Source organism: Cygnus atratus, chromosome 15 (genome assembly GCF_013377495.2).
Source record: "Cygnus atratus isolate AKBS03 ecotype Queensland, Australia chromosome 15, CAtr_DNAZoo_HiC_assembly, whole genome shotgun sequence".
NCBI lineage: Eukaryota > Metazoa > Chordata > Aves > Anseriformes > Anatidae > Cygnus > Cygnus atratus.
Genome location: NC_066376.1, coordinates 13,678,043 through 13,695,281, shown reverse-complemented (window position 1 = coordinate 13,695,281; position 17,239 = coordinate 13,678,043). Strand labels below are relative to the sequence as shown.

The window sequence follows — 17,239 nt, the reverse complement described above, 5'->3', positions numbered from 1 at the left end:
GGGATCTTATTCTTCCTTTTATCTCCCTCACCCTGTTAGCAGCTGGGCTGGACCTGGCTTGGGCACAGCCACCATGTGCAGAGCATGTTCAGACCTATGAGGTGGGCGCACCTCTCCGCACACCAGGGACGTTGCCAGGGGCCTGGCATCAGCTACCACACTGGTAGGGATAAATCACACTTGTGTAGGAAGCAGACTCTTTAAACTGAGCAGCTTCTACCCAGGTCAGCCCCTCACCCCCGAGATTCTCAGCGTGTCTGGAGTTTGTCACTGCCCCTGGCTTCTGCCCACTGCTCTTGTGGGTATGGGTTATGTATGCTCTGTGTCCTGCGGGACTGTGCAGGTAAGGGACATAAACAGAGCTGTACCTGAGCATGAGCTGTGTATTCCCCTCTCCTCTGACCCTTTCTTCTGTGAGTGAGAAGGATGAACTCTTGGCTTTGGTCCCCAGCAGCAAGGGCTCTCCTATAGCAGGCTGCTGGCAGTACCGAGCTGCGGGAGCAGAGAGGTTTCAGAGGCACAATGCTGAGAACTCCCTTGCCTGGCCAACAGGGCTTCAAGGGGGGCTGCGGGACTTTGGCTGCAGCAGGGGCGTGTGTCAGCCAAGGAGACGTCTTTCTTTCTGGTTACACCACGGTCAGCACAAAGTTCGCCTAGACGTTGTTCACCAGCCTGTTTCTCCAAACTCTCTATATAGACACATGTACATAAAGATGTGTGTCTGTGTATACACACCCGTGTATACATACACAGCTCCTTGCAGCAACCGTGGAGGAAGAGGGAGCAGAACAGCCGCTCCGCCGCCTGCACGCACAAGTCCGGCCCTGGTGGTGGAGGTGGTTCTGCCACTGCAGCCGTGCCTGGGAGCATTAGAAGTCTGCTGCCATCTCCCTGCAGTCGTTCATTTCAATGTTGGTGTAATTTGGGGGATGTCTGAAAAGCAATGGACAAAGTAAAAGGCAAAATGAGTTGCTCTGCTCTTTTGCAGAAGGCAGGGAATGACAATCCCATCTCCCCTCCTGTGTCTGGGTGCCAGGATCTCACCCAGTGGTACTAAAGCTGCGTCTCAGAATTGCACTTAAAATAAAAAGGCTGGATGACCAGCTTTCAGCAGGCACAGAGTTTACTAAAGTGTCTTCTAGCATTTTGGGGAAAAACAGGGCAGAACACCTACCATCATCTGGCACATGTAGATCAACTTTAAACCACACTGTTTTCTGAGAGATTCCTTAAGCCTGACTTAAAGTATTTTTTACATTCCTTTATAAAATACAGAGTTTTTTCTATTCTCCAAATGCGTTTTAAGAACTTTCCAAACTTCCAACACTTGCACAGCAGCATCCTAGCCAACAATAAAAGAAGATCACAGAATATTCACCACAATAAATCGCCTAAGCTGGCTAAATAACACACCCACTAACACTGTTTTTGACCGCTCAAGTGTTAAGCAGCTGTTTACCTGCTAATAACACCAGGGCCACCAAGTAATTGTTTAAAATGGTGCCGTGCTATACTATGGAAGCTGTTTCCTCTCCAGGTTATCCTAAACCACCCGTAACTTCCCAGTCTGCTCAAAGGAGCAGCTCTTCCCCTCGCTGCCCCTTGTGCACAAGCCTTCAGCAATTTGCTCCCCCCCATGACACATTGTAAGTGAGGCCGATGGGCTTCACGCCGTGCTCAGTGACACACCTGGTGCCACCCATGGCTTTATCAATTATTACCTTCACCTTAATGACCATTTCTTACCTTTTGATGAAGCGCGACGCCAGGCCAACCAGCAAGAGCACGAGCAGCAGAGCTCCCACGACCAACAGGGTGATCTCCCAGCTGCGCGGGAAGGCTGAGGGTGTGAAGGTAAATGGGGCATTGCAGTCAGGACCCTGCCCAGCCGGCTCCAGCCCCCCCACGTCTCCCCTCACCTCCCTGCAAACACTCTACAGTGCTCCTGCTCCAGCCTTGGCCAGCTTCGAGCAGCTGGCTTTAGGACTTCTGCTCTGCGCCCAGCAGCACAGGGCTGCCCCAGCCTTGCCAGGGGACGTGGCAGCTGAACTTCCAGGGACATGGACATGGCAGGGTAACTACCCCATTGGCCCTTGCACCAGAGGAAGCCAGCCATCATTATGTTTCTTCTAACAACCCCTCAGTTTCACAAGACAGCTCTGTGTAAGCAGTAGCACCGGATGTCTGAGCCCAGCCTCAGCCCCGCTGGTGGCGCTGGGTGGAGGTCCCCGTGCACAGCTCTGCTCCCAACTCACAACTGCTCTGTGATGACACTGGTGTGCTTCTGGGGGCGATGCACTCAGGGCTGGTTTTCAGCACTCTTCCATCCACGGAGAAGGGGTGGGGGCTGGCCAGGAGGCCCCGGCGCCAGCTCTCAATGGACTGCTGCTGCATCGGCAGCCGAGCACGCACCCGGCCCGAGACCTTCACCACGGAGTTCACACACGTCAGGTTCAGCCCTGTGGAGAAGCACCAGCACACCTTGAACAGGGGGGGGCCCTTCTGCTGCAGAAGGGACTGCCCCCCGGCGATGAGACCTCCTGGCCCCTCCAGTGGGGCAGGGACACAACTCTCCCTGCCTGGCGCCAGCAGTGTGGGCAAGGGGGGGGCACTGCAAACCAGGCAAATGGAGCAGGGCACTGACCTTGCAGGTAGAGCTCAGAGACGCCACAGGAGCACTCCTCCTCCAGGGAGATCATTAAGACCCTTCTAAAGCTTTCAAGTGTCCTTCTGTGGTGCACGGTCCAGGCAGAGCAGTCTAAGGGACGAGGAGAAGTGGAGAAGCAATTGCCTGGATACAGCTCAGGCCTGGTGATTGCCTCCCAACTGCGCTCCACACACCGAAACTGCAAGCAAGGCTGCCTGCTTGGGATAGTGGTGTGCTTTCCATCGCATCAACACACCAGGGAAGGAAGCAGGGTCCCCACCCTGGGGGGTATGGGGGGGTGGGGGACACCCTGAGGGGTATGGGGGGCGGGGGTGCATGCAGCCCTGCTTACTGGGTGTCAGGAAGCACAAGTCCAGACCCACGGCAAAGGCATCCTGTGGACAGCTGTTCTGCACACCAGGGGTAGGCTCTGAGATGGCAAACTGTAGCTCTGCGCTGGCATCACCGGAAGGGCATCGACTCAGGGACACGGGCCTGTCCCCCAGGAAAGTAATCTGAGCTCAGCAGTGCCTCTCACGCCTCTCTTCAAGGCTTCATCCACAAATCCCACCTCATGCCCCCATGCTTGACACTGCTGGGGATGATGCACAGTTTGCTGGAGGTGACATCAGCCTTTGCAGGGCTGTCACAGAGACAGGTCCAGCTGACCCCATCAGACCTGAGCTTGGCCACAGCAAACCCATTTGATATGACTGGTTTCTGGTGAACGTATTTCAGTGCATGCTTAAGCTAACCAGAAGCCAGACATCTCTGTTTCCTGGGAAAATAGGACCCATACGGTTGTGGCTCTGTGCATGTGTGCTCACAGGGGCAGGCTGCAAACTTAGAGCCTCCGTCAATCAGGTGGGACAGCGAGGCAGAGGACATGAGGATGACAGATTTAACTAAAAGAGGTGACCTCATGGACAGGAGAAACTCTGCTAGTGCTCCCACCAAGAGAAAGGCTCAATCCCATTTGTTGTTAAGCAAATGCCATGTTGGAGTGAAAGGGATGCCAGGTTTTGTTTTGTTCTGCTCACTGGGATTTAAAAATAAATAAATAAATAGAAGGAAAAGTTTGGCAAAGAAGTGTATACAGTTGCTATTTGTAAAGGCTGCACTCCTTCATGCAATGCCATTTACATCCCTTGGGAGAAGCAAGTTAAGCGAGCAGTGCAATAACAAAGTTCAGTTCCCCACACCAAAGCAGAGGAAGCATTTTCCATTGTGATGTGCTCCCCACCTCTCTGTTTTCCCTCACAAGGCTGGTGAATACACCCAGTCACACAGGACAAGGCAGCAAGCTCAGTGATGTGCTGACTGAGGCTCTGGGCACCAAGAACCCGGAGATGTTTTCCAGAGAAGTGGCCTCACCTGTCATCCTTGCAGGGCACAGTGTACAGTGGGCCGAGGACATCCAAGTGTCCTCCCACCATGCTTGGCCCACATGTATACACCAGGGCATCCACCAGGTTCTCTGACGTTGCCTTCATGCCACTAGGAATCACACTGGTGCTGTACAGAGCAATAGCGCTGGAGCCTTCGCTAGCAGCAATGTCCTCAGACATCAGTTTTGTTCCATCTGGAAACGCCAGGAGAATACACAGGGTGAACATCTAGATAGGTTTAGGCAGAGCCTTGAGCCTGACAGGGGAAGCTGGTGAAAAGGAGTGCATTTCAGTAGAGAGCTCCAAGGGTAGAAACATGAGACAAAATAGTGATGGTGAGCGGGGCAAAGCACAGCTGCAGTGAAGGGACTGCTTGCTGTGAAGGCCTATTTCTGAAAAGCCCAAGGTTCCTCTGAGACGTAGAGCTCTCTGCATGCAGGCCAGCCAGAGCTTAAGGTGAACAAAACACACACAGACAAAAACAAACAAACAAAACCACCACCACCAACAACAAACAAGACAGACAGATGTGCCAAGGCAGTGCTGTGGCAGGGCCAAGGGGAGATAGCAGCAGCAGAGGGTGTGGGCTCAACCAGCCCCAGCGGCCCTGCTTCCCCTAAGGCCCCTAGTCCCAGAACCCAGTCCTCCCACCTTCCCCGCTTGGCAGAGCCCCAGTGGAGGAACAAACACTGAAAAACACATTATAGAATGGCCGAGGGAGAAAAGACACAGACCAGAGAAAAGTAACAGACCATCAGAGGATGAGCGGAGATTCCCCACCCCCCCCCCGTCTCACCGTTCCTGCCGCCCAGCAGCAGCAGGCCTGAGGCGCTGAGGTTGCCACCCAGCGGGACGCTGCCATGAGCGGCACCCTCCTGGCTGGTGAAGATGACCAGGCTGAGGCCATCTAGGCTGGTCCCCGGCAGCCCCTGCAGCTCCACAAAGCCACTGGCCCTGCCGCCTGCCAGCCCCAGCTCGCTGATGCGGACAGCAGGCAGCGATGGCACGTGGGGGCCGCCGCAGGAGTTTTCTCCGAGCGGTGTCACTGCCGTCACCTATGGGGAGACACAAAGCTGCTGCCACGGCCGCTGATCCCACTGCTCACACCCCTACTGCCTGTACATATCCCCCACAGGGGCCTGGTAAGGCCTGACAGGGACATGGCGGTTCTGCTTCCCCCCAGCTGCTCCAGGGGTCCCATCCCTGCCAGCACCACGTGGGGTCCGCTCGCACTGCAAACATCCCTTTGAACATGACCATAGAGCCCACTCAGCACCTCCCGGCTGCCAGCAGACTTCTGCTTCTTTCATTGCCTTGTTTTTTGACCTGAGCATTCTGTGCCGGCCTGACCCCAGAGGACATCAGCAGGGGAACATCAAAGCCTGCCCTTACCCAGCTTTGTACAGGAGAAGTGTACATACTCTGCCAGCGTTCCCTCAGGGGAACTATCTGAAGCTAGATGCTTAGAAACAGGAAGAACAGTCAGGACAAATTAATGCAAATCAATCACAGCAGCGGTCGAGGCAGGTCCTTCACACGCTGGCCCACGGGAAGCTGAGTTTCAGGGATGTGAAGTGCTGTGCTACCATGTCATCAGAACGCCTCACTTTCCCGAATCAAGGCCATACCAAAACACAACTATTTCTTTCCCAGTGGCTATAGCTGGAGTGCAGACATCTGCCACCAACCCACCTGGAAGCTGCTCTGGAGTCTTGCACTCAGACTGTGGCAGCGGCTCAGAGACTCATCCTCAGTGCTGTGAGAATCATTTTCGTAAAGGATGCTCTGCCCCGGTACCAGCACTTTGAGCAGCTTCTCTGCCTTCTCATCTGCTCGGGATGTGTACACCACAGCATCCACCAGCCCCTCAGTGGTCACAGCCATGTTCACCGTGTAGAGGGTGCTGTTGCTGTAGTAAAGAGCCACGGCATCGGCCCCGTTCTGTATGGTGTTGGGGGGCAGCCTGACCATGGGTGCTGGGCGCATGGTGCTGCTTCCCACCAGGAAGTAACCCAGCTCGTTTGTGTGGTGTCCGGATAGGTCCAACACCCGGTAGGCCCGGCTGTTTTTGCCATTGTAGAGGATCAACCAGTATCTCTGGAGGTCAAAGTGTGTCCGTCCAGTGTAGAAGAGCTCTATGTACTCTGCGTCCTCTCCTCCCCCCGGGTTGTCTGGGTTCACCTCGTTGATGAGCAGCTCACCCACTTGTCTAGAGGGCTCTCGAGTCCCCTCTGGAACCTGTGATGGGACACCTTGGAAAGCAGAAATGTCATGAACGTGGGCCTAAGCATGGCACCCTGGGCAAAGAACAGCTTTGCACTCTATTTTGCTGGGGTGTGACCAAATTCAGCAGAAGACTGGGGATGCCGGCCCAGCATCCCAACACACACATTCCTCCTCTTGCAACAATGCGCAGAGATCCCCATGGGCCTCTGCAGCACCCACAGGGAGCCAGGCCGTGCCATGCCTTCTGTGAGCCTGGTGCCCTGCTGGCGTTGGGAGCTGCCTCTCACACGCAGCACCAGCTTGTAGTGGTGTCCCCGCACCCAGAGGAAACACAGGAGAGTAAAGAAACTCCCTCTATGGCTCCTTGCAGCTTGTCTGCATACGGACACCAGTAAAATAAAGGAGCTGAACATCGTTTTGACCATAACCCCCCTTTTTATTATTTTTTTTAATCTGTGTGCTCCAGACCCTTTACAAATGTCCTGGCAATACTCTGCCTAATAACTATAACAACAGTTTGCTTTTATTCCAGATCACAGAATCATCGAATGGCTGGGGTTGGAAGGGACCTTAAAGATCACCTAACTCCAACCCCCTGCCATGGGCAGGGATGCCACCCACTAGATCAGGTTGGCCATGACCCCATCCAGCCTGGCCTCGAACACCTCCAGGGATGGGGCATCCACAGCTTCTCTTGGCAACCTCTTCAGTGCCTCACTATCCTTACAGTGGAGAACTTCCTCCTAATGTTTAGTCTAAATCTGTCCTCTGTTAGTTTAAGAGCATTCCCCCTTGTCCTATCATCACCTACCCAGTTAAAGAATCCTTCTCCATCCTTTATATAAGCCCCCTTTAAGTACTGAAAGGCCGCAGTGAGGTCTACCCAGAGCCTTCTCTTCTCCAGGCTGAACATGCCCAGCTCTCTCAGCCTTTCTCCATAGGAGAAGTGCTCCAGCCCTCTGATCATCTTTGTAGCCCTCTTCTGGACTCACTTTAACAGGTCCACATCCTTCTTGTGCTGGGGACCCCAGACCTGGATGCAGGACCCCAAGTGGGGCCTCACAAGGGCAGAGCAGAGGGGCACGATCCCCTCCCACCCCTGCTGCCCACCCCTCTGTTGATGCAGCCCAGGACGCAGTTCACCTTCTGGGCTGCAGGCACGCACTGCTGGCTCATGTTGAGCTTTTCGTCCACCAGAATCCCTAAGTCTCTCTCCACAGGGCTGCTCTCAGTGAGTTCTTCTCCCAGTCTGCACTCATGTCTGGGATGGCCCCCACCCAGGTGCAGCACCTTGCACTTGGACTTGTTGAACCTAATGTGGTTCATTCACATGGGCCCACTTCTCCAGCCTGTCCAGGTCCCTTTGGATGCCATCCCTTCCTTCTGGTGTATCAGCTGCACCACTCAGCTTGGTGTCATCTGCAAACTTGCTGAGGGTGCACTCGATACCCTCGTCCATGTCATTTAATATGACAATGAGCAACACGTAGTAGCTGGATGAGATAGAATTGGAGGGGATCTTTGTCAGATAGGGAAATGCAGGGAGGCACACCTCCCTGCTCTGGGGAGCTAGATCCATACGCCCACCCTCAAACATGGTGTCCCTCAACATACATGAATGATGACTGGTACCTGGAGGTAAGTCTGGCACATTAATATCCTTGAAGCAGGAGCTTTCTGCTGTGATATTCCTTCTGTCAAAACTCACAACCCTGGGGCTCTCCAGGAAGGTGTTGAAGGCTAGCAGCAGGCTGCTCAGCTGGTCTTCTGACTTTGCAGTGAGCAGGGTGGTGAACACAAGCCCCAGGTCCTGGCAGGACACCTCTGAATCTGCAGAGGCAAGCAGAGAACTGCCTCAGTGCCATCACCCCTCTGAAGACGCACTTTCTCCTGGAAGGGACACAGAGCTCACCAGCTCCTGTCTCCCTCCTGGTCAGACTGACGCAGGGGAAGGGTTTGGTTGTGCAGCTTGTGCTGTCAGTGCAATGCTGTGAGCCCTGCAGATCGTCTGCCCATGCCTGGGACCAGGTCACGCAGCCCACCCAGGTACATCCTCATCCTTTCAGAAGCCTTGCAGCCCCAACAGCAAATGGAACAATCACTTTGGGGCATCTAAACATCTTGAGCTGAACATATTATCTCTGACAATGCATGCTATAAAGTCATGGCTCTTCTCTGCATGTATCTGCATGTGCACATCACACTTGCGTACTAATCTAGCAGGGATGTCAGAAAAACAACACAGACCAGTAAGTCCACTTGCATTTCTGCCAAAACTTGGTTTAATTCATATGGATTGCAAAGCCAGCTAGGCAACAAACTCAGTTGAGACATCAGCCCTGTTGCCACATCTGTCTGACAGCAAATGCTCAAGGACAAAATAACTGGTGGTCTGCAAATGAGCACTGATGTGCGCTGCCTGGCAGAGCTGCAGATGGGAGCACACTGCAGAGCAGCACCATGCTAAGTCTAACACGCAATGCTTTCATGATCAGCACCAAGTCTAGCACCCAGATTAGCTGGGATCCAAGCCAGGAGGATGCAATTCAGTAGGAAACCAAGGGCTGAAAATCAAGAGTGGATGGGCATTAGCCCCTGGCAGTCCCTGGGCTGCCCCACTCCCAACCACCTCACCTTTGAAGTAGGCAGGAGAAACTCCACAGCTGCAGGATCGGTCAAAGGCCTGGACGAGAGTCATCAGGATTTCTTCTGACTTTGAGAGCCACTCCTGGCAATCTAGGAAACAAAAAGCCTACTGTTACCTAGCCACTCCAACCTCACTCTCAGTTCCAGCTCATTCTGGGATGGTGCAACTCAGCTCCTGCTCATCACTCCGAGGGCCCAAATGGCTCCACTGCACCCAGAGCAGTTGGGTACAAGAATGAAGACTGGGGAAGTTCAGCCCAGATTACGTGGCCACGAAGAACAATACTGCAGAGAAAAGTCAGATGTCCTGGTTGTATTTCCTTTGGTGTATCTGCATGTACCCCAGCATGACCCTAGGGGGATGTCCTGACAGCTCTGGCTTTGAGCACATGCTCTTGTCCTTAGGAGGTCCACCTAGAGGAGCAGAGACGTCTAATACCCACCTGCTACAAGAAGGCAGAAGGAGACCGTCTGGCTGAAGCGTTTGCTGGGGCAATCATTGAACTTGCCAGGAGTAGGCCTGCTGAGGACGTAGGACAAGGAGTCCCGGGTCACAGAGCAGCAGTTGCACCGGCTCATGGACACATTTCCCAGCTGATGCCTGAAAGAAACAGACATGTACGTGAGAGAAAACACAACCTGTCAGCCAGAGACCTGAGTGCTTTTCACCCTCCACTCACATCTGCCTGCACCATAGGGTGAAACCAGGCACTTAAAGTCTTCTCCCTTCACAGGGTCTGGAGAGACATCCCACCCTCATCAGTACCTCCTTATCCAAAAAAGGAGCCCAAGAGCAAAATCACAGACAAGAGCTTGCCCAAATCATTTTTACTTACTGCTTGGTCCTACACACGCAACTTCATGTGAGCGGCACCTCACTGCCTCTGCTCCTCAACCTGCTTCACTGCCCTTCACCCACTGTCCTCTCTTTCTCTAGTTAGCAGAATATGCCTCAAATATAAAGGAAACAGTCCTCGTGTCTCACAAAAGTCTGAGGTTACTGATGTTCCCTTTAACCTTCACTGGGGAAAAATCTATGCTCTTCAAAAACCAGAAAAAAATAAAGTGGCTCAACTAAAATGAAGAGTAACCCAGCTTCCAGCCTTGGTCTGGGTGAAGCAGAGCAGGGATTTCCACCTGTGTCAGGTGAGCATCATCACTACCAGAGATACCAAGTCCCTCCCTCATCCTCATTTTGACCTGAAATTCCATGCTAAATCTAAGGAAAACCTTTTCTTTTTGAAAGTGGTATTGGAAAACCTATGATATTGACCAGTAGAGTTTTATAAATAATAAATTAATAAAACAATAAAATAATAAACAGTAATTATTTGGTCATAAGATTTCTCCCCAGATACTTTATTCTGCAGTGCCAGGTCTGCTGACAGGGGGATGCCTCCTCACTTGGACTGGACTGGACTTGGTAGGAGGACAGGACTGGTCTGGAGGTGGCATTCATCTTCCAGCCCTGCCCTGACCAGGGCCTGGGTGGGGATGCCTGGAACCTGCTGCCCCAGGTGGGACGGGATGAGACCCGAGATGCCACCAGCACTCACTGCACAAGGGCTCTGCTTGCAGTGAGCCGTTTTGTCACAAAGCAGTCAAGACCCACCTGGGGACGTACGCGCCCGCCACCCCCGACCTCCCCAAGGCAGCCTCAATCTCCTCGCAGCTTGCGCTGCTCTCCGGAGGCCTGGGGACACGGGGCAAGGAGGACCCTAGCAGAAAGGGCCACTGCAGCAGCAAACCCTCCTCCCCACCCATCTCACCGTGTGCTCTCTAGGGCAGGTCTGCCCAGCGTCAGGGTCTCCAGCAGCTCGGGGCTCACCCCCTCGGTGTTCGTGTACACGAAGGCATCCAGCAGGCCAGCCGTCGGCAGCACCTTCCCCAGGGCAAAGCTGCTGATGTTACCTCTGTAGAGGGCAATGGCGTTGGGGCCATCCCTGATTACAGGATGAGTAGAGTTCTCCGGGAACGGCAAGTCCACTGCATACCACCGAGGAAAGGAACAATGACGCCACGTAAGCCATAAGTGAGCGACACCCCATAAAGCAGACGTGAGGGATGCTCCATGAGCCACACACGAGCAATTCCTCTGAAGCAGGAAAACAGCATCACTTCAGCTGCAGTAACTCAGTAAATGTCTGGGGTGGGCTGGTCAGTGCAGGTTGGGCACCCACAGCCTCCCCTTTCTGCTCGCTAACATTTCCCACGTCCTTACAGCCTGAATTTCCCCGTTGGTGGCCAGATTCGTGGTCTGGAATAGGAAACGTGAGCAGCACCCATTCTGCTGCTCTGGCGCAGAACAGAAAAGCTGGTCCATGCATAAGAAGGGGAATGGGAAAACAAGTACAGATGTGACGTTGTTTACAGTAAAGTTGTTTTTTAATTCCGAAAGACATCTGCAAGATGAACTAAGCATTAAGGTAGCAATTACTCTGATAGCACACAAAAATATTAAAAAACTAATATAGTGTTTCACTAATTGTCCTTGTTTTGTTTTGTTTTTACAAACACGCACACGCTCACATATATACACAAACTTATTCAGCAAGGGTCCAGGATACCAGCAGACAGCATTAAAGCTGAAATTTGGAGGAGTTTCCCAATTTCCTTCCTTGTACGTACTGTTCCCTATTTCCCCAGCTATTTCCCTAGCACACAGCAGGAGTTGCTGAGCACAGTAAGTAGCAGCATTTCTGCTCTCCTTGTCAACACTGCTGACATTTCCATTTCCATGCTTCCCCTTGCACTGAGAGCTCAGGGCAGAGAGGCAAGGACGAGCGGTTGCTCCCCCACGCCCCTGTCTGGGGCCATCTCCCCACTTGTTCGAGGTATGCAGTAGGCTGGAGACATCTCAACAAAGCCTCATAAGAAAAAAAAAAAAAAAAAAAAGGCCATAGCGTATCTCCAGCTTCCTTCCTGACCTGATGAAGCCTCAAGGAACAGTCAAACACCATCCCCAGAAATGTCCTGCTCAGCCTGCAGCTGGCTGTGCCCTTGCATCCCTTGGAGCCCCCCCAAGCCTACCAGCTGCTGGCAGCCCCCAGGGAGAAGCAAAGCAGCTTTTCTGGTGGGAAGAGTAGAGCCCACAGAGAGAACGCGCTCTTCTGTTTGGGATTATTTGGGGTTAAGCCCGTTGGTGCGAAACGCGATGGAGAGCTGCCACAGAGACAATAAACCTCAGTGCAGAGCACTTCAGCTTCCCCCATCGTCTGAGCTTTGCTCGACTTTGTTGAGCATCCTGTCTGCTGCCTGCGAAACAACAGGTCTGGGTACTTCATGAATTACAGATGGGAACCGGGTTTGTGAGCGATGAACACACAGCCTGACTCAGGAATCATGAGTCAGGGAATTGCACAAGACAGCTGCAGAGTCAGTGTCTCCAGCTGGCAACATCTTCCTCTGAAGTGCCCAAAATAATGAGACGTTTCCTCCTCCTCTGGTGGCCTGGAAGTTCTAGGAGGAAGCAGCAAGGGCAGCACAGCTCAGACGGGTCAGGGCACACTGAGAGAACAGCCCTCCTGCTTTTCTGGGGGAGCCCGTGTCTGCTGGGAGCAGCCCCAAGCCACGGGTGGGGAAGGGGACATGGCATGGCCAGGCTGGCAAGCGGCAGGATGGTGTCCCCTGGCACAAGCCAGGTCCCTCCTGGCACCTTCTGTCTGCGTTGGTGTAGCACAGCATGTCCCCAGGCAGTGCCTGCAGACACCAGGATGGGTCAGAGCAGAAATTCACTTCCCACCGACCCTAACCATACCCAGGTATCTGGGGAAGATGACGACGAACACATGATACTTCCCCTGAATGTTGTCTAACTCTACCTCAGAAACCTTCTCAGATGGATGCAGCTGTGTGTGTTCAGCAAATCTATAGGACTGACTCTCTCGTGAACCTTCCTGGTTTCCCCTTAAGCACTTGGGAACTTCCACCTTTCACAAGGTTCCTCGCCTGAGCAGCTCTGCCTGTTGTGAAGCACATTGCCTCCACCCACTTGTCCCGAAACCACCACCTTCTAGCTTCTTCTGATGCCCTTTAGTTCTTGTACCACATGGGAGAGCAATCAATCAACCCCTGCCCACCTTCTTCAGGCTGCTCCCATTTCTAAAACCTCTGCCATGGCACTCCTAAGCGTTCCCTTTTCTGGGCTGAAGAGCGCTAGCATACTTAGCTGCTTCTTCTGTGGAAACATTTCCAGAGCACTGACCATCCTTGACCTTCTCTGAATTTCTGCAGTCCTAACATATCCTTATGAGATTAAGACATTGTACCACACAAGACAACATGCAAGCAAATAATGAATTTATACAGTGTCATAAGACCTCCATTTTTCTCCTCTTAATTCTTCTCTTAATAATTTCTAATATTTTATTTGCTTTATGCAATTCTTTTTCAATTTGCAGTATTAGCTCTTTTATCTGCCACTGAGCGCTGAGCTCATGTTTTCACCCATCTATCAGAATGCCAAACCACAATAAAAAAAAGACAGTATCCTCCAGCCCCAAACTTGGCCAATGGCTCCCTCAGTGCTGAGATAGCCATGAAAGTGCAGTGCTTACCTGGGGCTTTGCTTAGTGCTGGACCAAGCAGAAGAAGCCCATCCGATGAGGTTTTGCCATAAACGTCCATGGTGAAATAAATGTCTTTGGTCTGACCATCAATCAGCACCAGAACGATGTCCCTCAGCATGGTGGAATGGGGACCCTGAAGCTCTATGAACTCAAAGTCTTCGGAAGAAGAGGCAGCATGGACCTCGCTGATCAGGACAGCAGACGCGTTCAGCTGAGAAGTCAGGATGCAGTGGTTGTCTGTGCCTGGGGTAGGCACAGCCACTTGGAAGATCCACTGAGAATCTGCCCCGCGGCACCTTTCTATTGACTCATCCATGCTCCTGAAGGTGGAGTCCTCCAGAAAAGCATCTCTGCCAGGAGTCAGTACACTGACCAGAGTGTCAGCTCTGTCCATCTTCCTAGTCTTATGGACCAAAGCATCTACCAGTCCACTACTTGTGACGTTCATGCCTTCCTTGTAGTTCCCTTTTCCATAGTACAGAGCGATTGCATCGGGGCCGTTCTGGATAGTGTTCTTAGGAATCAGTATTGCCGGGTTCACAGAAGGGGACCCAATGAGAAAGAACCCTTGGCCATTAGTAACCTTGCCCTGAAGGTTCAAAACTTTGTAAGCTCGGTTTCCGTTGCCATTGTAGAAAACCAGATAGTAGCCATCCAAACGGGCCGTTCGGCCACTGGTGTGATAGAGCTCCACAAACTCAGAAGTGTCCACTCCTGGAGTGTCAGCATTGACTTCATTAATCAAGAGGGTATGCTCTGTGTTCTGGTCCCTGGGGTTTTTTATGAGATTCTGGGCAGCAACCTTGGGAAACCAGATGTACACAAGCACCATCAATCCAACCAGACAGACATCTCCCATGACGATAGCTGGGATTTCTGTTTCAGTTCCGATCTAGAGGAGCAAAGGCCTGTCCTGACAGCACAGAAAGAAACTGCTGCTGCTGGGCTGCTGTAGGACAGCAAGACAAGGCCTCCAACCTGGCTGCTGGCTGGAAGAGGCGCTGGAAGAGGCACTTCTCTACGGAGCTCTGGTTTGCAAAGCACAGCAGCGGTCTTGCAAAAATCAGACTGGAAAAGGTATGGTTTGAACAAGGTTTTCCCAGCTCAGCTCCTTTAAGAGGAGAGGGAGGGGGAGAGAAAAAAACAAACAAACAAAAAAAAACTAGTTAGGAAACATAGAAACACAACAGTGCAATTTAATGGCCTTAAAGCCCCAGTATGTGCGGACATCTCTAATTTTTCCTCCCCGTGTTTCTTCAGAGGTTTATCAAGATTCCTAACAGTGGTTGCAATGGAACAAAGCCAGCCATTTTCAGTGTTCAAAGCTCTGAGATTTGCATGAACACTTAATGTTGTGTGGTATCTGTATTAACAGGTGTTTCCCTGAGTCTAATTTATTCCATGGGAATTAACACAAAGCAGCACTAAAGATGACAGTAACCATCTTCTCCATGCAGGGGAGGACAGATGACCATGGCAGAATCTTGTCACGTCCACTGCAGAGTAGCTCCACTGACCACCAAACCAATTCGGCGCCGCTGCAGCTCCGGCAGATGCAGCCAAGGGGCTGGGGGAACCACGCACGCATCAGCAACGCGCCCCACAGGATCTGCAGCACCATTTCCCCATATGGATCTCTCAGTGAGAAAGCGCACAACTCAATCATTCCTGAAGCCAGGTCTAAAGAATAAGCGGTGTGAAAATGACAAATAAAGATGCTTGTGAAAAAAAAAAAAAAAAAAAGAAAAAAAGGAAAATTTGTCCTCTCGCTTACAGAGGTTTCCATGAACACCCTCGTGCCACCACCTGAGGGGTTCAGGTAAACTCTGTGCAGCCCGTGCTAGTCCAGCCCCTGGCCAGCCAAGACTGGACATGCAGAGGTTTCTTCCGCAGGCTGTGGGGCCGTACCCCCTTGGGGCTGATGGGTGAGGAGTGCACGTAACCCTCCAATTCCTTCACATCGTGGCTGAGTCAAGGGGGTGACTGCTGTGTGGGTGAACGCCTGCAGTCCTTTTAGTTAAGTGCCAGCTGCAGCAGTAGCACAGCAGCACAGCTTTGGCTACTGACAGCAGCAGCCAGCAGGCCGGCCTGGCCCGGCTTGTCGCTACCACCAGGGCTGGCTTTGCTAACTGCGTGCTGAAAGCTGGCGCCTGGGCCACGCTCAGGACAAATGGGAGGAAACCGCAATAAAAATGGAAAATGATAAGAATGAAGCTGATGTGAGCCAGAAAAGAAAGGACCGTGATGGAGAGGTGGTGATAAGCTGCTCTGCCCCAGAATGCCTCCCCCTTTTGCTGTGCTGGGCTCCCCTTAGCCTCCCCTGCTCTCAGGCAACAGGAGACCGAGAAGCAACACGTGCCCTGTGCCTCCACGACGTGGGACCAGCCCCAGAGCTGCCCTCTCTCCTGGTAGGTGCTTGGTACCAAAAATATCTCTTTTCCCATCCAGGCACGGATCTTCTCCAAACTCACTGTTAACATCCCCCTCCGGCAGCCTCTCGGTCCTGCCCAGCGCTGGGTCCGAAGCGAAAGAAACTTTACCGACTTCTGCAGCAGCCCATCCTTACCCGGTGCCCTATTTCCATGTTTCCGTCCCCATTTCAGTTACAGGACAGAGAAAGAAAGGGGAGCTCCCCTCTGGGGGTGAGATGCAAGGAAAGCCACAAGAAACGAGAGAAAACAGCAGGAACGGAGGAACCCAGAGCTGGGCAAGCAGCGGGGCAGGAGCGGCCACCTCCCGGCACGGCTCCGTGCTCCGGCTCAGCCCCGGCCCGCAGCCGCCCCGGGGACGGGGATGGGGACGGGGACGGGGACCGGGGGACGGGGACTCACCGCCGCTCGCTGCCCCGGGACCCGCCGCCGCCGCCGCGCCCGTCGGGACCGCACCGGGGCGGGGCGGGGCGGGAGCGGTGCCGGGGGTGGGGGGGCCTCGGGCCCCGGCACGGCCTCGGCCCCCGCCAGGCACTGCCGAGCCGAGCCGTGCTGCGCCCACCCGGAACGTCAGCCACGCGTGCCCCAGGTCGCTGGCAGCCCCTCAGAAGGCTCCGTCCCCCAAATAAGCTCACGCGTCCCAGAAGCTCCTTCTGTGGTTCTTCCCGGTCCTCCTCCTTCTGGATGGATGGATGGATGGATGTGCAGGCGTTGTGGACCTGCCTCCCCACCCAGATGAGCTCCCCAGCCAGCAATGCCAGAGCACTAGCGTCCCTCCTCACACCGCTCCCAGCATGGGAACTGGCACCCAGAGGGCTTGGTGGCAGTGCTGGGTGGCCCTGCACAGCCTGCTCTGGTGGCACAGGCAGAGCTTTCCCAGGGGGACCGGTCCTTGTGGCCCCCACAACCCACTGCACCCCAGTGCTGTGTCTCCACTGATGCTGCTTCCTGGCCAGGGCTGGCATTATGCCACCTCCTCACCTTCATGTGGTGCTGGGACCCAACTCCCTGGCAAGGGGCAGGCCCGACCTAACTCCTCCTCCCCAGCAACTTTGAGGGCCTGCTTCCCCACACCTGCTCGTGAGGCTGCCCAGGCCCCTTCCATGGTTCTCCTCACTGGGAGAGGCCTGTGGGTACTGCCCTGCTGCTGTGGGTGCAGGGTTTGGTGGGGTGGGCAGGCTGCGGGGAGCAGGCTGTCCTGCTCACTGCTCAGCAACCAGTAGAGAAATCAGCTGCTCCTGCTGCAGGGCCAAATGTGGGCTTCTGTGACTCATCAGCCTGGTGTCTTCCTCCCTCTTGTAACTGGAAACCAGGACTCCAGCAAGAGGGAAGCTC

At 53.6% G+C, this 17,239-nt stretch overlaps 1 protein-coding gene across 4 annotated transcripts; it reads right to left on the bottom strand.

The window, feature by feature from the left end:
• Window positions 1–659: 659 nt before the first annotated feature.
• On the bottom strand, window positions 660–17,019 carry LOC118249077 (uncharacterized). Of its 4 annotated transcripts, none has more exons than XM_035548701.2 (14): window positions 16,886–17,019; window positions 13,464–14,586; window positions 10,677–10,893; window positions 9,351–9,508; window positions 8,896–8,997; window positions 7,894–8,091; window positions 5,728–6,287; window positions 4,832–5,090; window positions 4,022–4,229; window positions 3,000–3,142; window positions 2,645–2,758; window positions 2,256–2,459; window positions 1,747–1,840; window positions 660–933 (listed from the first exon to the last, which is right to left on the bottom strand). In XM_035548701.2, the coding sequence occupies exons 2-14, from the start codon at window positions 14,332–14,334 to the stop codon at window positions 870–872; spliced, it is 3,192 nt and encodes a 1,063-aa protein (XP_035404594.1). In that variant the 5' UTR covers window positions 14,335–14,586; window positions 16,886–17,019; the 3' UTR covers window positions 660–869. The 4 variants fall into 4 exon arrangements, with proteins under 4 accessions (XP_035404594.1, XP_035404593.1, XP_035404591.1 ...); XM_035548700.2 differs by lacking the exon at window positions 16,886–17,019 and adding an exon at window positions 16,540–16,876; XM_035548698.2 differs by lacking the exon at window positions 16,886–17,019 and adding an exon at window positions 16,307–16,389.
• Window positions 17,020–17,239: the final 220 nt, after the last annotated feature.